At 40.2% G+C, this 25976-nt stretch overlaps 1 protein-coding gene across 8 annotated transcripts in view; it reads left to right on the top strand.

Moving 5' to 3' along the window:
* Positions 1-25976, top strand: part of LOC143290528 (gamma-glutamylaminecyclotransferase-like) — a 50212-nt gene extending 24236 nt beyond the window's left edge. For 5 of the 8 annotated variants that reach the window (XM_076600048.1, XM_076600047.1, XM_076600043.1 and 2 more), the window contains exons 2-6: positions 1234-1302; positions 6924-7126; positions 8412-8662; positions 16847-16889; positions 25702-25976. In XM_076600048.1, the coding sequence (XP_076456163.1) occupies positions 1284-1302; positions 6924-7126; positions 8412-8662; positions 16847-16889; positions 25702-25704 (519 nt within the window). In that variant the 5' untranslated portion in view covers positions 1234-1283 and the 3' untranslated portion in view covers positions 25705-25976. Of the gene's footprint in view, positions 1-1233; positions 1303-6923; positions 7127-8411; positions 8663-12430; positions 13482-16846; positions 16890-18299; positions 18323-25701 lie in introns of those variants that run through there. The other 3 variants (XM_076600045.1, XM_076600044.1, XM_076600046.1) reach the window with 3 other exon arrangements.

The following is a 25976-nucleotide window of genomic DNA, read 5'->3' as shown; positions in this document are numbered from 1 at the left end:
ATTGTGTTGTTTTGCACTGTGTCGTGAAGCATGTTATGATTGTGTTGTTTTGCACTGTGTTGTGAAGCCTGTCAGTGTTGTTTTGCACTGTGTTGTGAAGCGTGTTAGGATTTTGTTGTTTTGCACTGTGTTGTGAAGCTTGATATGATTGTGTTGTTTTGCACTGTGTTGTGAAGCCTGTTAGGATTGTGTTGTTTTGCACTGTGTTGTGAAGCGTGATATGATTGTGTTGTTTTGCACTGTTGTGAAACCTGGTAGGGTTGTGTTGATTTGTGCTGTGTTGTGAAGCCTATTATGATCATGTTGTTTTGAACTGCGCTGTGAAGCCTGCTAAGATTGTGTTGTTTTGCACTGTGTTATGAAGCCTTGTAGTATTGTGTTGTTTTGCACTGTGTTGTGAAGTTTTATATGATTATGTCATTTTACACTGTGTTGTGAAGCGTGTTATGATTGTGTTGTTTTGCACTGTGTTGTGAAGCATGTTATGATTGTGTTGTTTTGCGCTGTGTTGTGAAGCGTGTTAGGATTGTGTTGTTTTGCATTAAGTTGTGAAGCATGTTATGATTGTGTTGTTTTGTGCTGTGTTGTGAAGCGTGTTAGGATTGTGTTGTTTTGCATTAAGTTGTGAAACCTGTTAGGATTGTGTTGTTTTGTGGTAAGTTGTGAAGCCTGTTAGGACTTTCTTGTTTTGGGCTTTGTTGTGAAGCCTGATATGAACGTGGTGTTTTGCACTGCGTTGCGAAGCTTGATATGATTGTGTGGTTTTGCACTGTGTTGTGAAGCCTATCTGCCCCAGCCCTGTCAGTCCATATTGCTTTTGATTTGCTTAGAGTGTAACAGCATGCACACACACACAGACACACACACACAGACACACACACAGACACACACACACACACACACACACACACACACACAAGCTCACACACTTTCACACATCCATGCAAACACAACATGATACACACACACACACACACTCAAAACTGAAGATTCTTTAACATGATTTATACACCGCACTTCCACTTTTTTTCCCAGACTTTTTTCTTCTTTAATTTTTAAAAAATATATCTGTCCTTTTTTACCCTCCTTCCCAGTTTATCTTTTCTTCATTACAGGTTTTCAATCATGCAGCTCCAAAATAGTAGATATGGCGAAGAAGGCAGAGCACTGAAGGTGATACTTTGTTTGCTTGATACTGCCTTTTAAGAAAATTCAATGTTTCTTCTGTTCCAGGTAATAAACAAACAGCACAAGAACTGAGACAGATAATTTTACACAGAAGAATGTCAAACACAGCCCAAGGTAAGAAGTGACTTGCTTTCTTGTAATTATGTCTTATATGTAAACACACACACACACACACACACACACACACACACACTCACTCACTCACTCACTCACACACACATGTACACATATACCCCCCCCCCCTCCCTACCCACCCCACACACACGCACACTGTTATTGCTTTCCATCAGAATTCAAGGTACAGTTACTATGTAACTGTGCAGTAACATGTCAGCTAAACTGGCATTGAAAGTGGCAGTATATATTTATATAAATGAATACTTGAAACTTAGTAAAAATGAAACACATATGTTAACTCTGCTGAAGTGACAGTGGTGGTGACTGCGTGACTGGAAGCGAAACAGACAGCGACGGTGACAGTGTGATTGGAGATGTGCAACGTGACAATAAAAATATAAGTGTGAATGCATGCATGGACAGGACAGAAGCACGTTCAATGTCGAGTGCAAATAATATTTATTTTGTGCATGGATCAGGTGAAAATGTTGATGACATTATGACAAATAGTAAAGAAAACGATAGTTGTAGTCCGAATGAGGAGAGAATGAGTAATTCTGTACATAGTGTGTCCTTTCTTCACTGGAATGTGTGTGGATTGTTTCATAAGATGGATGACGCAGATTTCATTCGTTTTTTGTCTTCTCATGACTTTGTTTGGTGGAAACTTTTGTAGAGAGATTTGATACATGCTTTTTAAAGATTATAAATTATTTGTTAAACCAGCTATAAAACTGACAAGGCAGGGGAGGTGTTCAGGGGGCATAATTTGCATGGTGCGTAAATGTTATCTTCCGTACATACAACAAATGAATTATGAGAATCCTTACTCAGTGTTATTTTTGCTCAATAAAGAATTTTTTGGTTTTAGTAAAAATGTCCTACTTGTATGTGCAAAATGCTCCTTATTATTCCATAAATGGCTTTGATGATGGAGTAGATTTACTTGAAGATTGTATTGTAAACCAGCTGTTGTGTTTGGATGATACTGAAATATTGTTGTGTGGTGCTAGCAATGCCAGAACATCTAATGCATTTTTGGACGTTGTGCCAGACCACAAATTATGTTTAAGTCATAATAAAAATATAACAAGTGAAAGTGGAAGAATATCAGAAGACAAAATATTAAACTCACATGGAAAAAAGTGACTGAGTATGTGCATTGCATTGGGATTGTGTATTCTCAACGGTACATGTAATGGTGACCTTGAAGGTCGTTTCACATATATTTCTGATGTTGGGAACAGTGTAAATGATTATTTTTGGCTTCTGTAAATTTTTTTGAATTTTTGTGTAAAAGATTGGTCCTAACTGTCATGGAAAGATTTGAATCTGATCAGCTGCCCCTTGTATTATATTTTTATAAAGAAAATGAAGAGAGATGTAGGAGTGTTGATCTAAATATAGAAAATGATCAGCTTGTTGTGAAATATTGCTGGAACAGTGATCATGCTAGGCAGTTCATACTTTCCATGAATTGTAACTGCAGAAAACTTAATATATGTGGATGTAAATGAAGCAATTTTTAGGTTTAACAAGATTGTTAAGGAACAAGCTGAAATTATGAAGAAAAGAGTACCAGTAAATAAGTTGACGACTACTCAGAATAATTGGTTTGATCAAGAATGTAGACATGCAAAACGTAATGTTCGTATATTACTGAGAAAATTTAGGAAAACATTGGACAAAGGTGACAGAGTCCTATTTTGTATTGCAAGACGTGAATATAAGAATTTGAATAAACGAAAGAAGAAAGAATATAATGAATCATTGTTAAATAAACTTATGAATTCTGTCAAAAGCCAGCAGACATTTTGGGAAACAATGCAGAAAATTTCAAAAAAGAAAACACAATCTTCAAATTGTATTCCTATGCATGAATGGTACCAGCATTTTAAAGATTTGTTAGAAAAGGATGATGTAATGACCATGGAAGATAATGTATTTAATGATAATGAAAATGCAGAGCCTATGTTTGATAGACCTGTATCTAGTGAAGAAGTTGTTTTTGCAATACAAAAATTAAAAAATGGCAAATCCACTGGTCCAGATGGTTTGATTGGCGAGTTTTTCAAAAATTCTGGAGAATCTGTCTTAAATTATTTAGTGAAATTGTTTAATTTTTTGTTTGACTCTAGAGTTCATCCTGACAGCTGGAAAGAGTCAATAATTTTGCCTTTGTTTAAGAAAGTTGATTTACATGATGCAAATAACTATAGGGGTATTTCTTTGTGCAATATTTGTAGTAAATTGTATAGTACTATCATTGATAACAAATTGCATGAGTGGATAAGCCAGAATGATATAACGGGAGAACATCAAGCCGGTTTCAAGAATGGCTATTCTACAATTGATCATATCTTTACTTTATTGACTGCCGTTCAGAAACAGTTTGTGTATAATCAGGAGTTGTATGTTGCTTTTGTGGACTTCGAAAAAGCGTTTGATTCAATTTCTTGGAAATTGTTATGGCCTATTTTGCTGAAAAATGGAATTAAAGGCAAGTTGTATAGGTGTATAAAAAGCATGTATTGTGAAGTGAAAGCCAGAATTAGATCAGGGGCCACATTGTTGGATTTTGTTGTGTACTAGGGGAGTTAAGCAAGGTGACGTGTGCAGCCCGGTTTTGTTTTCTTTATTTATCAACGAGTTAGCTTTAGAGATAATTGAAAATGGTTGTAATGGAGTGACTTTTGATCTTGTGGAATTGTTTTTATTGCTTTTTGCAGATGATATTATTTTATTATCTACAACGGTAATTGGTCTTCAGGGACAATTAAACAGCTTGTATTCAGCAGCAACTAGATTAGAGCTTAGAGTAAATATGAATAAGACAAACATTATTGTGTTTCGTAAAGGAGGCTATCTGGCACGTAGTGAGAGATGGATGTATGGGAATGAAAAAATGGTTGTGGTTAATGCTTACAAATATCTTGGTATTTACTTTACAACAAAACTTAGTTTTGGTTTCGCATGTTGTGATATTGCAAACAGGGCAAAAAAGGCTGTTGTGGTTATCCTTCATATTTTGTATAAATTGGATAGTTATTCATTTGTTATTTTTTCTAAATTGTTTGATGCTCAGGTGCAGCCAATCCTGCAATATGGAGCAGAAATATGGGGTTGGAAAATAATGTAATAATAGAAAAGGTGCACTTGTATGCCATGAAGCGTTTTTTAAATGTAGACCACCGAACACCTAATGATATTATTACAGAGAACTGGGTAGGTATCCAATTTATTTGAACTTGTATGTGAAATATATAAAATGCTGGCTTAAACTTACAAAAATGGATGAATTTAGATTGCCTTTTAAGGCTTACAAGTTATTGCGAAACTTAGATAGTAACAGTAAGAAGACATGGGCTTCTAATATACGAAAATGTCTAAATTCTTACGGATTTGCATTTGTTTGGGATAATCAGGGTGCTCAGTGTATTTCAGGATTCTTGAAATGTTTTAAACAAAGAGTAATTGATTGTAGATGGCAGGACTGGCAGGACAATATGTATTACAGTGATAGATTTGCACAGTATAGATTTTTCAAGACAACGCACATGATAGAACCTTATATTGGAATAAAGATTGATATGTAAAGAGTGCTTTAAGCAAATTTAGATTCGGTGTCTCTGATATTACTTGCCATTGTTTTCGATACAGAAACATAAGAGAACAGGAACTTTTGTGCCGCTTATTCAATCAGGCTAAAGAAGATGAAATCCATTTTTTGTTTTGTTGCCCTGCTTTTCTTGATCTCAGAGTGAAATTAATCAGTTCGAAGTATTATGCAGAACCATGTCATTTTAGGCTAAATATGTTGTTGTCAACAAGAAATGAGACAGTTCTTTTTAATTTAGCTATGTATATTTATGAAGCAACCAAGAGGCTACGCACTGCAGTCTCTTAATATTCGTTTGCAGACCTTTTGTCTGTTAACTGTTACCTTTGTTAATGAAAATTATGTATTATGTTCCTTTGTATTAGCCCCTTCAGTATGGGGCCAAGGCCTTTATCTGAATAAACATCTGAATCTGAATCTGCTGAAGTGATATCACATGGAACAAAGGGTGTTCAAAGGTGCACATGTTTTTGTTGTTTTTTTTAGCAAATCCTTTCCCACTCACCTTTGATATCCTAAATGTATGCTTTTTGGTCTAGGTCATAAGGGCCAGATGGACTGCCAGAACTGGATAAACCATTATTGTATTTTGTTGTATTGCATTGTATTTTTATACACATGTGAATACACACTTATATGATGAACTCCTTCTGTTTTTGTATTTAAACTGACAACTTGTTGAGTTGTTTTTTTTTGTGTGTTTTTTTGTTTTTGTTTTTTTAATTGATAAATTGGAGAGTGGCAATAGTATCAGACACACAGAAAGAAAGGGAGACTGTTCAAGAGAGAAACAGCTTGCAGGTTTGTTTTTTTTATTTTTTAGTATTTTGATTTGTTTATTCAGCCTTTTTTGTTTCTTTTTTTATCATTGTATTTAAAAAAAAAGATATACTTAATCTATCGTAGTAACTTTCATATTTGTTTGTTTGTTTTTTTATCATTCATTGTAAGTGCTTAAAAATGGTTTTACTTCTGGTCTTTTCACACACAAAAATTTTCCCCACGGTATCTTTATTTCTAATTCTTGTCCCCAACCCCACCTCACCCCTCCCACCTCACCCTCTACTGCCCCCCACTCCCTCACTCCCTCTTCCACCCCCACCCCCAACCTGACTTGTGCATTGCTTGTAATTGTTGGTTTTCATGTTATGCCCTTACACCCAACCTTTTTTTTATTATTTTATTTTTTACTTTATCTTTTCTTTTCTTTTCCTGAGGACAGGATGTTCAAAAAAAAAAAAAAAAAAAAAAAAGTAAATAAACAAAATGGTCATACACGTAAACATTGCGTGTCTGTTTGACTGTGTATGTGTGTGTGCCTGAAATCTGATTGAACAACACAGGAAATGAAATTGAGCATCCCACAATGGCAGCCGTCAGTCGGCTCTACCCATGTAGGCAGCCTGTTGAAGCTAATGAACCCCGCGTTTGTTAAGCACATAGAGTTTGGTCTCCGACCGAGGATAAGTGCAAATGACCCCGAATTTGTAAAGCGCTTAGAGCATGTGCTCCAACCAAGGATAGACGCTAGATAAGTATCCATATCAAATCAAATCAGGATGCGTGCAATAGTCGAGTGGTTAAAGCGTTGGATTTTCAATCTGAGGGTCCCGGGTTTGAATCTCGGTAATGGCGCCTGGTGGGTAAAGGTTGGAGATTTTTCCGATCTCCCAGGTCAACATATGTGCAGGCCTGCTTGTGCCTGAACCCCCTTTGTGTGTATACGCAAGCAGAAGATGAAATACCCATGTTAAAGATCCTGTAATCCATGCCCGATTTCGGTGGGTTATGGAAACAAGAACATACGCAGCATGTACACCCACGAAAACGGAGTATGGCTGCCTACGAGGCGAGGTAAAAACGGTCACTCATGTAAAAGCCCACTTGTGTACATACAAGTGAATGTGGGAGTTGGAGCCCACGAACGTAGAAGACGAAGAAATCAGATCAAATCAAATTTTGACTTGACTCGGATGAACAGAGAATGGTTGTGTGACAGCGATGCCAGTCGCCGAGGAACGGCACCTGATGTTTGTGTACGGAACGCTGAAGGAGGGCCAGCCCAACCACCCCCACCTGGTCAGCGCAGAGACGGGTGGCATTGAGCGGGTGGGCAAGGGTCACACCCGGGAGAAGTACCCCTTGGTCATCGCCGGCAAGTACAACATCCCCTACCTGCTGTACAAGCCTGGTGACGGCCATGTGAGTCTTGATAATGATAATGGTGATGGTGATGATAGTAATAATAGTAATGATAACTTCTTCTTCTTCTTCTGCGTTCGTGGGCTGCAACTCCCACGTTCACTTGTATATACGCGAGTGGGCTTTTACGTGTATGACCGTTTTTATCCTGCCATGTAGGCAGCCATACTCCGTTTTCGGGGATGTAATGATAACAATAATAATGATAATATAGTATTGATAATAATAGTGATATTAATGATAAATAATGATAACATTGATAACGATGATAATAATGATAACAATATTGATAATGTAAATAACAATAGTGATGATAATGGTAAATAGTATTCATAAGGAACAAACTCCCTGTTTGATACTGAATAGGCTTAAAAAAAATATAATGATAATTGTGTTTGATAATGTTGATGATAATGATAATAACAATGATAATAATGATGATGATGATTATTATAATCATTATGATAATAACAATAGTGGTAAATTTTTTGTACTGATATGGTACAAAGTCCCCACATATCGGACTGTAAGCACCTCACATGAAACGATACTTGTACAGTAGTGCATAATGACACACAACAGCACATGAAGACTTACGAGAAAAAATATCTATATACACCAAGACAATACTACAAATTGCAAATATGAACATTCAACACCAAAAAAAGCACAAAATATGCCCTGCACGCACACACCAACGCACACACACACACAGAGAACACGCAAGCAGCAAACATACAGTCACAAGCACGCATATAACATGGAGAATGCAGCAGAGGGAGAATATTGTTGATGTGCTGTGAAGATTCATGTGCTGTATTTTGTTGTGTCATATCATGTTGTATTACATTTGTTGCCACATTAGATTTCTCTCAGTGTGAAATTCAGGGCTGCTCTCAGTTGGGTGAGGGTGTGTCACCACTGTGTAGTGCCACCTTTTTTGAAATTTATCTTGTCCACAAAATAATGTATTTTACATTCTGGATTTTGCTAAGGACAACCCCTTTGTTGTCACAGGTTCTTTTACATGTACGAGGCGCATATCTTAATTTTTTACAGCCACAAATTAGATGTAACTTGTGTGTGTGTGCTCTGTATACATGCATGTGTGCATGTGCAAGTGTTGTGTTTCTGTTTGGATACATTCTGTGGACACTTTTTTCTTCCCAGGTTTCTCATTGTGTGTGCTGTGTACATGCATGTGCATGTGTTGTGTTTCTGTTTGAATACATTCTGTAGACACTTCTTTCATCCCACGTTTCTCATCATCACCTCTCCTCACCAGCAAATCCATGGAGAGATCTACAAGGTGGATACCCAGAAACGGGACGTCCTGGACGACTTTGAGAGCCACCCGACGTACTATGAGCGAATGGAGGACGACATCGTGGTGACTGACGGGGGTGAGACAGGAGAGGAGAAGACCCTGAAGTGCTGGGTCTACTTCATGAAGAACTACAAGCCAGAGATGCTGCAGCTAACACGCTACGAGAACTACGACAGTTTTGGACCGCACGGCCTCACCTACGTGGAAAGGTATAAACGAACTTCTTCTGGACTTGAAGATTTCCAGCAGGCACAGAGGAGCCAGCATTAGTGAGTGTGGTTAGATCCTACTGTCTGGGTGAAGAATCACCCCATTGTTTTTTAACACAAAATTTCATCATGTCATAATCCGAGAAACGTTCTGCGATCAGTCAGAGGTACAGTCAACCAGAAACAAAATCAAGAACATTTACCGGTTTCATTTGCGCTTTCACCCATTTTTGACTCACTTGTGTAAACAAAGTGAGTCTATGTTTTAACCCGGTGTTCGGTTGTCTGTGTCTGTGTGTCCGTGGTAAACTTTAACATTGACATTTTCTCTGCAAATACTTTGTCAGTTGACACCAAATTAGGCATAAAAATAGGAAAAATTCAGTTCTTTCCAGTCATCTTGTTTAAAACAATATTACACCTCTGGGATGGGCACACACACAAAAAAAAAAAAAAAAAAAAAAAATGAAGCCTAATATGCAAACTGCATTTACTGTTATATTATATTTTTTGTATTCTCTAAACTTGCCACTTTGATCTGATATTCAGACCCAACAACAAGAGCAGTCATTATTATCATTTTTTGTTCAAACAGGAACTTCTTTTGCTAAGTATGGAAGTTTTATTTATCTTGCAAACGTTTTGGTGCAGATGGTAAAAAAGGGAAATTACTCTGTAATTAATGCTAGGGGACTTAATTTGCTTTAAACTGATCTTTCTCATCTTAAACATTACATTTTGAAATTATACTCAATACATAAAAAGCTTGGATTTTTTTTTTTTTAAGTGTATCACAAGTGAGTCTTGAAGGCCTTGCCTCTCTTGTTTTTTTTTCTTCTGATCAGTCTGCTAGGTCTGCACACTGTCTAAAAATCAGAACTTCTGACAACAGATTGCATGTAGGAGAAAGGCCTGAAAAACAGGTCAGTTTGCTTGATTTTGTTTGTGTTTGAACTCCGATTGATTGTGGATCATTCCTTGGAAGATAATGATATTATTATGAAACACGTGCATTAAATAAACACTTGGTCAGTTGGTGGTTTTACGCCCAGACATTAGGATTAAACTATTATAGTTTGGTGCTGTATTTAGATGGGGAAAAGAGCTGTTTTTTTGTGTGTTTTTTTTAACCTTCTCCCATGCAAGGAAGGTTATATTCTGTTAAAGCCAAGTACAATCAGAACTTGCAAAATATTTGTCAATGTACAGGAAGTGAATATTGATTCACAGAATGGTATTCCTTTGAAGGCAAGTACAATTTAAAAAAAAAGTTTGTCCGTGTATATATGAGCAAAAAGCTGTTAGATTTCACTTTACCAAATTGACAATTCACATTAACTGCAGGTTGATAGAGACGAGGGATTTATACATAGATATTCCGTCACCCCCTCTACTTTACTTCCCACAGTTCCCTTATCCTTCTGTACTTCCACCCCCACTTGCAATTGCTCCAGCACTTTTTGAGTGATGATGGAGTCTCCTGTCGGTCCGAAGGATGAGTAGGCAGGCAGGCTTATCCGTCGGTGTGTGTCCTCATATGGGAGAAGAGGCAGATTCTGGATGCGCAGCACTTCCCATAGGTGTTGCAAGGGAAAACGTCTCCAGAAGTTGAGCCCTGCTTCCTTCGCTCACGCTTCTCCTTAATGGCCAGCGTTCTCTTCTTTTCAAACGTCTTTATGCCACCAGAGCACAGCATCCTCTAGTGAGAGCGGTCAAGGGCATCAGTTTCCCAGGAAGCGATGTCTATGTCACAGGCTTTGAGGTTTGTCTTCAAGGTGTCCTTGAAGCGCTTGCAGGGTCTTCCATGTTCACGGTGGCCTTCCTTCAGCTGGCCATATAAAAGCATCTTCGGGATCCTGCTGTCTGTCATGTGGACAACGTGTCCTGTCCAGCGTAGCTGGCACTGGATCAGCAGGCTTTCGATGCTGGGCAGGCCGCTCGTCTCTAGGACCTGGAGGTTGGAGACCCTGTCTTGCCACTTTATGCTGAGGATCTTTCATAGGCATCATAGATATTCCGTCACCCCCTCTACTTTACTTCTCCCAGTTCCCTAACCCTTCTGTACTTCCACCCCCACTTGCAACTGCTCCAGCACTTTTTGAGTATGTGGTTTATTAACTGTCATAACCCACCATACAACATACACATATTCATAGTCACATCCACTTCAGCATAGAGATTAGCATCATAACGCACATACTCTGTCCTGTTTATAGAGACAAGCAACGCAGTGCACATACTCAGTACTGTCTTTGGAGACAAGCAACCTAACACACACACTCTACTAATTATAGACTAGCAACACAGCACACATACTCAATACTATTTATAGTGACAGGCAACATGATGCACATACATTGTACTGTTTCTGCTTATTATAGACTAGCAACATGATGCGCATACTCTGTACTATTTACAGAGACTAGCAACATGACACATAATCTGTACTATTTACGGAGACTAGCAACATGGCACACATACTCTGTGCTATTTATAGAGACCAGCAACATGACAAACATACTCTGTATTATTTGTAGAAACTAGCACCGTGACGCACATGCCATGTACTATTTACAGAGACTAGCAACATGACAAACATACTCTGTATTATTTGTAGAAACTAGCACCGTGACGCACATGCCATGTACTATTTACAGAGACTAGCACCATGAAGCACATGCCATGTACTATTTACAGAGACTAGCAACATGACAAACATACTCTGTATTATTTGTAGAAACTAGCACCATGAAGCACATGCCATGTACTATTTACAGAGACTAGCAACATGACAAACATACTCTGTATTATTTGTAGAAACTAGCACCGTGACGCACATGCCATGTACTATTTACAGAGACTAGCAACATGACAAACATACTCTGTATTATTTGTAGAAACTAGCACCGTGACGCACATGCCATGTACTATTTACAGAGACTAGCACCATGATGCACATGCCATGTACTATTTACAGAGACTAGCAACATGACAAACATACTCTGTATTATTTGTAGAAACTAGCACCGTGACGCACATGCCATGTACTATTTACAGAGACTAGCAACATGACATATTCTGTACTATTTATAGAGACATGTAGACATCTACAGACAATAGCTGAGATGTGTTCATGTAGGTAGACATCTACAGACAATAACTGGGGTATGTTCATGTAGGCAGTGGCTGGGATATTTCATGTAGACATCTACAGACAATAGCTGAGACATATTCATGAAGACATCTACAGACAATAGCTGGGATATATTCATGTATACATCAACAGACAATAGCTGGGGTATGTTCATGTAGACAGCTACAGACAGTAGCTGGGATATCTGCATGTAGACATGTAGCTGAATATGTTCTATACAGACAATATCCAAGAAGAAAATAACACAAATGTGTATATCGGTGTGATGTGGACTGTGTATGTGTGCACATGTCATCGATTTTTGAAAAATCTGTTCCGTTGAATTGGGTTTCATTCTTGTTGAATTCCATTCAGATTTCCTCCAGATTAATTGTTTCTTTATGTTATGCATGTGTGGGTGTATGTGTGAATGTGTGTCTTCATGTTTTACATTTATTTGCTTATTTATCATCATTGTTATCTTATTTATTTATTTATTATCATTATTATTTTATTATTATTATTATTATTGCTACATTTTTTTATATTATAATTATTATTTGTTTATTTATTTATTTGTGTAAGCTTATCTATTATTTATTCACCTTTTTTTTTTCTTTTTCTTTTTCCTCAAGGCCTGACTAAGCGCGTTGGGTTACGCTGCTGGTCAGGCATCTGTTTGGCAGATGTGGTGTAGCGTACATGGATTTGTCCGAATGCAGTGACGCCTCCTTGAGCTACTGAAACTGAAACTGAAACTCTCCGATGTGTATTGTGTCGGTAGAGATGAGAGTTGGCGTGTTGATGCCTCAGTTTTGATTCTTCAGATGTTTGGTTGTTTAGAGTTGATATAAATAAATTTCCTTTAAAAAAAAAAAAAAGTTCCTTTTTTTTTTATACATATATAATTTGGATTCTTTTGAAGAAAGTACAAGCAAACCAAAAATACAAAGAAAAAACAACAGACAACTGGAAAAACAGAACCTGCTGTGTCAGAAGTAAACGGATACGGTAGTATCAAAAGTAGGCATTATACAATAAACAAGCTTGATGATAACCATGCAGCGTAATCACACTGACATGCTGTGTCTGTCATTGTATCACACTATACCACATTAGAAAACTGTTGTGTATTCTGTTCTAGATTTTCCAAAGAACAATAACTTGTTGTGGTTCCATCCCACACTGAATTTGGACACATAATTATTTTTATGTTGTATAATTCAATTTTTATTCGGGTGCTTGATTGTAACAACAAAAAAAAAACAAAAAAATCCAAATGATAACAAACATAAAGTTCTGATAATATAGACACAGAGATGAGCAGATTAATGTCAACATGTCAAGAACGAAATCTTATAACTCTGATATAGCCTCAAAGATGAGTGAATAATGGCATGCAGTGGTTCTTTTGTTGTTTTTTTTCCATGCCCAATCATCTGCACCGTTTCAGTAGCATTACCCCCACCCCATCATCTACACCGTTTCAGTAGCATTACTCCCTGCCCCATCATCTGCACCGTTTCAGTAGCATTACTCCCTGCCCCATCATCTGCACCGTTTCAGTAGCATTACCCCCACCCCATCATCTGCACCGTTTCAGTAGCATTTCTCCCTGCCCCATCATCTGCACCGTTTCAGTAGCATTACTCCCTGCCCCATCATCTGCACCGTTTCAGTAGCATTACTCCCTGCCCCACTATCTGCACCATTTCAGTAGCATTACTCCCTGCCCCATCATCTGCACCGTTTCAGTAGCATTACTCCCTGCCCCACTATCTGCACCATTTCAGTAGCATTACTCCCTGCCCCATCATCTGCACCGTTTCAGTAGCATTACTCCCTGCCCCATCATCTGCACCGTTTCAGTAGCATTACTCCCTGCCCCATCATCTGCACCGTTTCAGTAGCATTACTCCCTGCCCCATCATCTGCACCGTTCAGTAGCATTACCCCCTGCCCCATCATCTGCACCGTTTCAGTAGCATTACTCCCTGCCCCAACATCTGCACCATTTCAGTAGCATTACTCCCTGCCCCATCATCTTCACCATTTCAGTAGCATTTCTCCCTGCCCCATCATCTGCACCGTCAGTAGCATTTCTCCCTGCCCCATCATCTGCACCGTTTCAGTAGCATTTCTCCCTGCCCCATCATGTGCACCGTTTCAGTAGCATTTCTCCCTGCCCCATCATGTGCACCATTTCAGTAGCATTTCTCCCTGCCCCACTATCTACACCGTTTCAGTAACATTACCCCCTGCCCCATCATCTTCACCATTTCAGTAGCATTACTCTATGCCCCATCATCTGCACCGTTTCAGTAGCATTACTCCCTGCCCCATCATCTGCACCATTTCAGTAGCATTAGTCCCTGCCCCACTATCTGCACCGTTTCAGTAGCATTTCTCCCTGCCCCATCATGTGCACCGTTTCAGTAGCATTTCTCCGTGCCCCATCATCTGCACCGTTTCAGTAGCATTACTCCCTGCCCCATCATCTGCACCGTTTCAGTAGCATTACTCCCTGCCCCATCATCTGCACCGTTTCAGTAGCATTTCTCCCTGCCCCATCATCTGCACCGTTTCAGTAGCATTACTCCCTGCCCCATCATCTGCACCGTTTCAGTAGCATTACTCCCTGCCCCATCATCTTCACCGTTTCAGTAGCATTACTCTATGCCCCATCATCTGCACCGTTTCAGTAGCATTACTCCCTGCCCCATCATCTGCACCGTTTCAGTAGCATTACTCCCTGCCCCATCATCTGCACCGTTTCAGTAGCATTACTCCCTGCCCCACTATCTGCACCGTTTCAGTAGCATTACTCCCTTGCCACTCCTCGTCCACAGCTTCCTCAGTGTGTACCTTGCAAGGGGGTCTTTTCAAGTCCTGTTGAGTGTGCAGAAAATATGTCAATTCGACTTCATTTTCCATTTATGACATTACTTTGTCATCCAAAAGAAAGGGTTAGAAGTGTCATAGTTTTACCTTTGGCAATACCTTGACAAACACACACACACACACACACACACACACACACACACACACACACGCACACACAGATTCTGTGAAGACATTACTTTGTCATCCAAAAGAAAGGGTTAGAAGTGTCATAGTTTTACCTTTGGCAATACCTTGACAAACACCACACACACACACACACACACACACACACACACACACACACACACACACACACACACACACACACACACACACACAGAGAGAGAGAGAGAGAGAGAGAGAGAGATTCCGTGAAGATATTACTTTGTCATCCAAAAGAAAGGGTTAGAAGTGTCATCGTTTTACCTTTGGCAATACCTTGACAAACACACACCACTCACACACACACACACACACACACACACACACACACACACAACACACATACACGCACACACACACACGCACACACACAGATACTGTGAAGACATTACTTTGTCATTCAAAAGAAAGGGTTAGAAGTGTCATAGTTCTGCCTTTGGCAAGACCTTGACACACAGACACACACACACACACACACACACACACACTCACACATACAGATTCTGTGAAGACATTACTTTGTCATTCAAAAGAAAGGGTTAGAAGTGTCATAGTTCTGCCTTTGGCAAGACCTTGACAGTTTCAAGGCAGTAAAAAGAGAAGGGGCATGGCAGGGAGGGGGAGGGGGATCTGGGGGGGTAATGAGTTGAGTTTGGAAGTTTTCAGCGTGATCTGTCTTCTTCTTCTTCGTTCATGGGCTGCAACTCCCACATTCACTTGTATGGACACAAGTGGGCTTTTACGTGTATGACAGTTTTTGCCTCACCATGTAGGCAGCCATACTCCATTTTCAGGGGTGTGCATGCTTCATATGTTCTTGTTTCCACAACCAACCAAACGCTGACATGGATTACAGGATCTTTAACATGCGTTTTAGATCTTCTGCTTGTGTATACACACGAAGGGGGTTCAGGCACAAGCAGGTCTGCACATATGTTGACCTGGGAGATCGGAAAAATCTCCACCCTTTGCCCACTTTAACCACTCGGCCACTGCGCCTGTCAGTGTGATCTGTAAGCCTGTTGTTCCCGTGAAGGGAAGGCCTGTCTGTGAGCCACAAGTATAGAGGCCATCCTCAGCGGAGGAGACTGGTGGAAAAGTAAAAATGTAAACTGGCGCTGTATTCCGCACAATTCACAAGCAACGATGGCTTTGTGTAAGTGTACCTCATTCCCTTTCCTGGCTGTGTACCAAGCTTTGATTTTTATTCCACAATGTGTGTCTGGTCAGTGTGGAACTGCAGAGCAACAACAGTGTGTATTCATGTTTTTCTGAGTTAGAAACTGCAGTGCGATTGTTTTGCAAGAGAAAAAGAGCAAACTACTCTTCTTCTTCTTCTTCTGCGTTCACTCGTATGCGCACGAGTGGGCTTTTACGTGTATGACCGTTTTTACCCCACCATGTAGGCAGCCATACTCCGTTTTCGGGGGTGTGCATGCTGGGTATGTTCTTGTTTCCATAACCCACCGAACGCTTACATGGATTACAGGATCTTTAACGTGCGTATTTGATCTTCTGTTTGCATATACACACGAAGGGGGTTCAGGCACTAGCAGGTCTGCACATATGTTGACCTGGGAGATCGTAAAAATCTCCACCCTTTACCCACCAGGCGCCGTCACCGTGATTCGAACCTGGGACCCTCAGATTGACAGTCCAACGCTTTAACCACTCGGCTATTGCGCCCGTCAGAGCAAACTACAAAAACCATGTTAGCGTGACCGATTTTATGAAAAATTAATGAGTCAAGTGACCGACTAGCTGTCATATCGATGGGTCCTGACTGATGACTGACATGAAACCGTAAACCCTGGTATCGCATTTGTTAAATGCAGCACAATACGATTGGTGCAGTCAGCTTGGTATTGTGCTATACAATACATCACAACACAAAGCAACACCACACCGCACCACACAACACAGCTGGTAGTGTCAGATTTCACAGAGGTATCACAGTGTGTGAACGAGTCCCAGCTCACTAAAACTTATACATTATGTTGTCACAGTGCCACAACCAATTATAAAACTGTTGCTTCTGAACCACTTATGGTAAGGATTTTTATATATTTTTTATTATTATACATACTTTTTTTTTCAGTCTGCCAGGCATTCTTCATGGCTTTCACTCCTAAACAGCGCTTGACTAAACCTGCTGCATCTGATGGAGAGTTTTGGATTCCTTTTTAATCTTTTTTGGTTTTATCAAAAGGATTAATGTATCTAAATCCTTATCAAGTTTGTTAAAAAAAAAAAAAATAAAAAAAATTAAAAAAAGATTTTCAGTCTCCCTTCAGCCTTCAACCTTTCAGGGACGGCATTAAAATATCTAAGCCTTTGTTTCTAAGTACATTGTTCCTCACACTCTTAACATTGTTCCTCACACTCTTAACACCTTAGAGGCTATTCTTTGTAATATCACTAGTGGATTACACTTGAAAAGAAATTATTTTGTGTTTCTGCTTTATCACTCTCTTTTACTGCTTTTTTCATAATAATTTTCATTAATGAGCTGAATTCCTCCTGAGAAGTGTTATCTTTGTGTGTTTTTTCTTGTACACATTATCAGTAGAATTTTCATTAAGTTTGACTATCAACTGACCATTGCTTCTCATAGCTCTTTTTGCCCTTTTATTTTTATTTTTATTTTGATGTCCCATCATCAGCATCGTTTCAGTGGCATTACTCCCACGCTGCTCATTTTGAGTCCATGTTTCACAGCAACACCCAGGTTCACCAGTCACAGGCCCAATGTAGGCAGTGCACAGGGCAGTATTGAAGTTAGGTTGCCAGGAGGCCACTCACCAGAGGAGACCCTGCACTGCTGCTGAGTGACTTCAGTGGTGTTCATTAGTGATTTAACATACTTAGAAAACCACCTACTAAGCCCCCTGCTGACGACAATAATTGCATAGTCGTGGAGCCAGACTGAGTGAGCATCCCTTCCAGAGTGGAGACTGCCACCACATCCCTCCAGCAACAATCTCCCATGAATCTGCCAGTGCCGAAGACCTTGACAGGACTAGCCCAAGCATGGAAATGGAGGGAAATTGGAAGTGAGGTCACCATGAAAGCAGGGCATGGAAGGCCACAGCATTTTGGGACAATTTTTTTATTTTTTATTGATGATGAAGTTGGAGGAGGATGGTGATGATGACGATGTTGCTATGGAGGTCTGTTTAGGTTTGGGACAACATGACAAGGCTGTACTCTTCATTTCCTTTCATAATATATCCCAGTGTCAACCAGGCCTGAGAGATGCAGACACTTGCACAAAATGAATTGATGATTTGATCAATGTGATGGCATGCGTTGAACTGAAGAAACTCAAGTGATTGTCTGGTTTTTAAAAAACAAAAGAAAAATCCTACACCAGAGTCAGCTGGCTAACATGTCATTGGTACTTACTCCTGATGTGCATGCCACCCTGGCTGACCTTATTGCATGCTGCTCTTGTTTTAGGCACAATCAGCATGAGTGAGGGTGTGAGTATGAACTGATACCCACCTACCCTATCCTGAAGTGACAGCCACCCACCCAATCCTGAAGTGACAGTCATCCACCCTATCCTGAATTGACAGTCACCCACCCTGAATTGACAGTCACCCACCCAATCCTGACAGTCATCCACTGTATCCTGAATTGACAGTCACCCACCCTATCCTGAATTGACAGTCACCCACCCTATCCTGAATTGACAGTCACCCACCCTGAATTGACAGTCACCCACCCTATCCTGACAGTCATCCACTGTATCCTGAATTGACAGTCACCCACCCTATCCTGAATTGACAGTCACCCACCCAATCCTGAATTGACAGTCACCCACCCTATCCTGAATTGACAGTCACCCACCCTATCCTGACAGTCATCCACTGTATCCTGAATTGACAGTCACCCACCCTATCCTGAATTGACAGTCACCCACCCTATCCTGAATTGACAGTCACCCACCCTGTCCTGAATTGACAGTCACCCACCCTGAATTGACAGTCACCCACCCTGTCCTGACAGTCATCCACTGTATCCTGAATTGACAGTCACCCACCCTATCAACTGACAGTCACCCACCAGTATGAATCGAGTGTCACCCACCATATCCTGAACTGACAGTCACCCACCAGTATGAATCGAGTGTCACCCACCATATCCTGAACTGACAGTCACCCACCAGTATGAATCGAGTGTCACCCTATCCTGAACTGACAGTCACCCACCAGTATGAATCGAGTGTCACCCACCCTATCCTGAACTGACAGTCACCCACCAGTATGAATCGAGTGTCACCCACCCTATCCTGAACTGACAGTCACCCACCAGTATGAATCGAGTGTCACCCCCCCTATCCTGAATTGACAGCCACCCACCCTATCCTGAATTGACAGTCACCCACCCTATCCTGAACTGACAGTCACCCACCAGTATGAATCGAGTGTCACCCACCCTATCCTGAACTGACAGTCACCCACCAGTATGAATCGAGTGTCACCCACCCTATCCTGAATTGACAGTCATCCACCCTATCCTGAATTGACAGTCATCCACCCTATCCTGAATCGACAGTCACCCACCCTATCCTGAATTGACAGTCACCCACCCTATCCTGAATCGACAGTCACCCACCCTATCCTGAATTGACAGTCACCCACCAGTATGAATTGACAGTCACCCACCCTATCCTGAATTGACAGTCATCCACCCTATCCTGAATTGTCAGTCACCCACCAGTATGAATTGACAGTCACCCACCCTATCCTGAATCGACAGTCACCCACCCTATCCTGAATTGACAGTCACCCACCAGTATGAATTGACAGTCACCCACCCTATCCTGAATTGACAGTCACCCACCCTATCCTGAATTGACAGTCATCCACCCAATCCTGAATTGACAGTCACCCACCCTATCCTGAATTGACAGTCACCCACCCAATCCTGAATTGACAGTCATCCACCCTATCCTGAATTGACAGTCACCCACCAGTATGAACTGACAGTCATCCACCCAATCCTGAATTGACAGTCATCCACCCTATCCTGAATCGACAGTCACCCACCCTATCCTGAATTGACAGTCACCCACCCTATCCTGCATTGACAGTCACCCACCAGTATGAATTGACAGTCACCCACCCTATCCTGAATTGACAGTCACCCACCAGTATGAATTAACAGTCACCCACCCTATCCTGAATTGACAGTCACCCACCAGTATGAATTGACAGTCACCCACCCTATCCTGAATTGACAGTCACCCACCCTATCCTGAACTGACAGTCACCCACCAGTATGAATTGACAGTCACCCACCCCATCCTGAACTGACATTCATCCACCCTATCCTGAATTGACAGTCACCCACCCTATCCTGAACTGACAGTCATCCACTGTATCCTGAATTGACAGTCACCCACCCTATCCTGAATTGACAGTCACCCACCCTATCCTGAATTGACACCACCAGCATGAACTGAGCCACAAACCCGTCCCTGCCCCCTGTACTGCACTTCACTTGTTCCCTGTTGAGTCAGGATCTAAATGTGGGGAAGTTGCTGATCCCTACAACTGTTCACGTGGACAGACAAGTATCTGGGCCTGTGTACTGATTTTTGGGCCAGGGCTCACCAAGATGAATGAAATGAAACAATTTTTTTTATTTCACGATGGTAGTGGAGTTAGTAAAACCATCTTTTTCTTAAATCTTTTTTTTTATTTTTTTAACATCTAGTCCACAAGGGCATGAAAAGAAAAAAGAACAGATGAATGGTCACTGATTAAAATAACTAATTGCTGAACTTTTTAACATGGTTGTTACTCTTCCCTTGTTCTCTCTCTCTCTCTCTGTGATCTCTCTGTGTCTCTCTCTGTGTGATCTCTCTGTGTCTCTCTCTGTGTGTCTGTGTGTGTCTCTCTCTGTGTGTCTCTCTCTGTGTCTCTCTGTGTCTCTCTCTCTGTGTGTCTCTCTGTGTCTCTCTCTGTGTCTCTCTCTGTGTGTCTCTCTCTCTGTGTCTCTCTCTTTGTCTCTCTCTCTCTCTCTCTCTGTCTCTCTCTCTGTGTCTCTCTCTGTCTCTCTGTCTCCCTCCCTCCTCTCTCTCTCTCATTTTGCTGAGCAAAATACTGAATATGAAAGAAAGCTGGCAATGTGTATTTTTTTTATGGGCTGAAGGTAAGAGAAGAAAATTATGACTGAAACAGTGAACATTGAATTTCGCTTTGCATGTGCACAAACACGCTCGTGCACACGTGCACACGCACACACGCATGTATGGAGTGGGCTTTTACATGAAAAGCCATTTTTATTCCACCACAAGGGCAGCTATGCTCCGTTTTCAGGGGCTTGCATGTTGGGAATAATGTTTTTTTCTGCAACCCACCAAACACTCAAACGGGTTACAGGGGATCTTTTATGTTCATACTGGATGTTGTGCATGTGTGGACACGTGAAAATGATTAAAATGCAAGCAGGTCTGCACATATATGTTGATCTGGGAAACTGAAAAAAACAGTCAGTTTGGGGTTAATTTTTTTCAAGGAAGCATCACTGCGTTCAGACAAATCCATACACACCACGCCACATCTTAGGCAGATGCCTGACCAGCAGCATAACCCAATGCCCTTCGTCAGGCCTTGAGTGCATGCATACATAGTTGTGTACCAATCAGAGTGGATTCCCTCCACAGAATTTTGCCAGAGGACATCACCTATGTTGCCATGCGTTCTTCTTTTTCAATGCACCAAGTGTGTGCTGCGTACAAGACCTCAGTTTCTCACCACATCCAAAAGACCAGACACTCAGTTTTGATTTTCCAGTCAAACTTGGGAGAAAGGGCAAGACCAGGATTCAAACCCAAACCCTCACAGACACTGTGTTGGCAGATGAGCATCTTAACCATTCTTTCTCCCGATTGGGAAAAAAAAAAAAAAAAAATTGCACCCGTAGAAGAAGACAAAAATGACTGCAGGATTCTTCAAAGACAAAAAACTAAAGTTTATAAAAACCTTTTGGGTGGTAGTTGAATCCTCTTTGTTTTGCACCCTTAGTCTACCAGGCACTGATATCAGGGTAAAATTCAGGTCCAGTGTTTGGCAGTTACACCTACCACATGTCATAATATGGTTCATCAGCCGTCATGATAAAATTGAAGTGTAACGTTGTGAGCACAGTATAAGCTTTAAGCTTGTTGATGCTCTTTTGTCATTCATGGCATTGTAATCATGTGTATTGTTGAATAATTAAAGATTATTTAAACCACACGTCTAGTTTTGTACAAGCTCCAGAATTCAGAACCATTTTTAGACTTTCTTCTATACGCTTGTTATCATCATATCAGTTGGTAAGTATGTTTGCACCTATCTTGACCGGAATTGCTACTGTAATCAACTGTACAATTTTAGGCGACCTGTTTTCTTTACAATCATTTGATGAGTTATTGGTTAACTCAGTACCTGTATTCTCGTCACTGGGAATAACCAAAACACACAGAGACGCGTGCGTGCGTGCACGCACACACACACACACACACACACACACACGCACGCACACACAGAGTCATATGTGTCCAGATGATAGCTAATGAGATACACTGATCATTGTGTATATGGGGTAATGTAATAAAATTCATAATAAATATGGGATGAATTAATAACAGCTGATTTGGAACAAGCTGCTAAGGCATCAGTTTATATGTGATGCTGATGATAGTTTTTGCAGGGTAAATTGATAATCATTCATGTAATTAGCTAGATCACATACTTTCTTTATCTTGTAAAATTCACATTGTTTCTTTATCTTGTTTAATTCATAACATATTGATTTTTGGGTGCACACTCTGTATATCATACATGGTCTGTTGTGAAGTTGGAGAAAAGGTTCAATAATGATAATGATAAATAATGTTGATGATGATAACAATGATATTAAGAATAAGAATGATGATGAAGATGATAATGATAATAAAAATAATAATGATGTTGATAAAACAATAATGATAATTGATATAGCACCTTTTTATGTAAAACGTGATCGGCTACGCTGAACAGTGTAAAAAAAAAATTTTTTTTTAAATTACCTATTAAACATGGCTTTTCAATTTGAAACAAAATCGTACATGCATAAACCTGTACAGACATCCAACAAAACACTGGAACACTCACACACACACACACACACACACACACACACACACACACACACACAAGCAAACAAAAAAAACCCATTATTTTCAACACTCATTGCAGGTCACGTGTCACCCACCAGCATGAATTGAGGTTTTAAGGTGCTGTATGTCAGTTGAGAAAACCAAAACTGCTGAGTTCTGACTGAGCTATGTGAACACAGAATTGTGACTGCATGCTGTAATAATAATAACGATAATGACAATAATAATGAATAATTGTTAATGGTTTTCCTCCCTTAAAGGGAGCTCAAAGCGCTTTACAATAAAGATTAAACACATGCACAAACACGCAATAACTTACAAACTTAATTAATTACAAGAGGAAGAAGAAGAAAAAAAAAAAAAGATTTAACACACAAAAGCATGAAACAGATTCGAAGACTACATGTTTTACATTACTTCATTACACACACACGCGCGTGCACACACACACACACACACACACACACACACAGACCTCATTGTTGTGCAGTGATATATTTATCCATGCCATAAATTTATCTGCCAAATCTCCATGCTTGTGAAAGCGAACCACACATTCTCACAGTATGTATTTGTTGCTTAGTGTTGGTTGCAGGACATCCGTTAAACATGCCCAGTCATACATTACTTGTGTTCAGGCATATATTGTACATGCCCAAACATATGGTGCATTGCCTAGAGCAAGGGAGGTTATTAATAGTAACCTGCTTAGGTTGCATAGGTCGAAAAGTTAATTATGTCAAAAGAAAATTGTTGAGACATTGTGTATATGTTTGTGGTTCATGTGTATGTGAGTTTGTATGTATGTATTTTGTCTATGTCTGTGTGTCTGTGTATGTGTGGGCATGTATGCTCTCTCTTTCTCTCTCTGTGAAGGACTCTTTTATTTTATTTTATTTTATTTTATTTATTGTTAATCCATGATTCAGTGGACTTTTTGTGAAACACTCCACTTTAATCAAGGGTCAGTTTCTGTGCACACCAGTTGCAGAATTGATGGTAATATTAACAATACTACATTTATACGGGGCTTTCAAACCTTTCAGAGTGCTTTACAGTAGCATGTCTGTCAGATACAAAACACACAAGAAGAAAAAAAAACGACACACACACACACACACAACATTACCACAATGATTTTCATAAGAGGCAAATCATTTCTCTAATCTGCAGATGGAAAATGAATTGTTTTAGGACAAAATATGTCAGTAATGTTTCTTGCATCTGTGGTGCTCACATAACAGCCGATCATATACCAACTTGCGATATGTTAAAGTCTCAAATCCCTGAACTGAAATCATCTTCAGTGTTGATGATCTTCAGCAGTCCATTGCTAATGTATGACTTTTTCAACTCCTTGTTAAACAGTCCAGTTGGTTCGCTGTTATAGTTGTTAGTTTTTCATTTGAAATATGTTATATTGTTATGTTGTTTTTTTTGTTTTTTTTTATAAACAAAACTTAAATCAATAATTTTCACACACACACACACACACACACACACACACACACACACACACACACACACACACACACACACACACACACACACACACACACACACACTTTCATTTACTTGTATGCGTACACAGTAATTCCCTCCCCCCGCCCCTCCCCTCCTCCCACTCAATTTTTTTCCTTCCATCATCTAATATCACTTACAGTGAAAAGATGTTAAACTGAAGAACGAACACACACACACACACACACACACACACACACATGCATGCAGTTGCACACACAAACACATGTGGAAGAAATCATGTGCCTTATTTTGTAATTCACTGTCATAAGTATATGTAGGTGTTTCTGGTTCCATCTCTGTTATTATATTTGTTTCTTTGTTGTTGTTTTTTTTAACCACTGTTGGCAGTACTGAATATGACAGTTTTTGTCCTGTTTCCATGATTTCAACACAGTCTGGTGCAGGCTTTTAAAATTTTGATGATATCTTTTGCATGCTGTCAAAATGAAATATAAATGTAACAGGGAAGAAAGAAAGCTGGTAAACAGATGAGGAAAAGAAATCAGTTTTTTTTAATGTTTGTTTACAGGATGGTTATGAATGTTGAAAGGATTGCCTGTCACATGCACACCACATTTTACAGCCAGTTGACGGACTCCTTAGCTCCTTTTTCCAGTCATATAAGTCAAGTCTTTGATTCCAACACATGATGGGTGCAGTAGCCGAATGGTTAAAGCGTTGGACTTTCAATCTGGTGGTCCCAGGTTCGAATCACGGTGACGGTGCCTGGTGGGTAAAGGGTGGAGATTTTTACGATCTCCCAGGTCAACATATGTGCAGACCTGCTTGTGCCTGAACCCCCTTCGTATGTATACGCAAGCAGAATATCAAATACGCACGTTAAAGATCCTGTAATCCATGTCAGCGTTATGGAAACAAGAACATACCCAGCATGCACACCCCCGAAAACGGAGTATGGCTGCCTACATGGCAGGGTAAAAACGGTTATACACGTAAAAGCCCACTCGCATGTATATGAGTGAACGTGGGAGTTGCAGCCCATGAACGCAGAAGAAGAAGAAGAGAAGAAGATTCCAACACGTGCAAAACTGCCAATTTTTTTTGGTTGTCAAAATCTCTCAAAGTTTAGCAGTTTCGTTCAGTTTTTATTTGCTTTTGTTGGTGTTGTTCAATGAATCTAAACATGAGCATTTGAATTTGTTTTTTTGTCTTGTTTTACAGTGAAGAAACCGAGGACCTCTCTGATGTTTGACTGTGAGTCGTTCGTCATGTTTGTCACGTGGCAGTCTTTCCACTGTACCACGGTAATGTACTGCTTACAACAGACGTACAGCACCACTGAAGATAATAAAGATATGTGTTTTTGGTAGTGGGGGATGTGTGTTGTTGTCGAGAATGTGTATGTTGATAGGGATAACTGTGTTGTTGGTTGGGAAAATGTGTGTTGTTGATCTTGAGACTGTGTATGTTGATAGGGATATGTGTGTTGTTGGTAG

The sequence above is a fragment of the Babylonia areolata genome, chromosome 15 (genome assembly GCF_041734735.1).
Source record: "Babylonia areolata isolate BAREFJ2019XMU chromosome 15, ASM4173473v1, whole genome shotgun sequence".
Lineage (NCBI taxonomy): Eukaryota > Metazoa > Mollusca > Gastropoda > Neogastropoda > Buccinidae > Babylonia > Babylonia areolata.
This window is presented reverse-complemented; position numbering and strand designations above follow the sequence as displayed.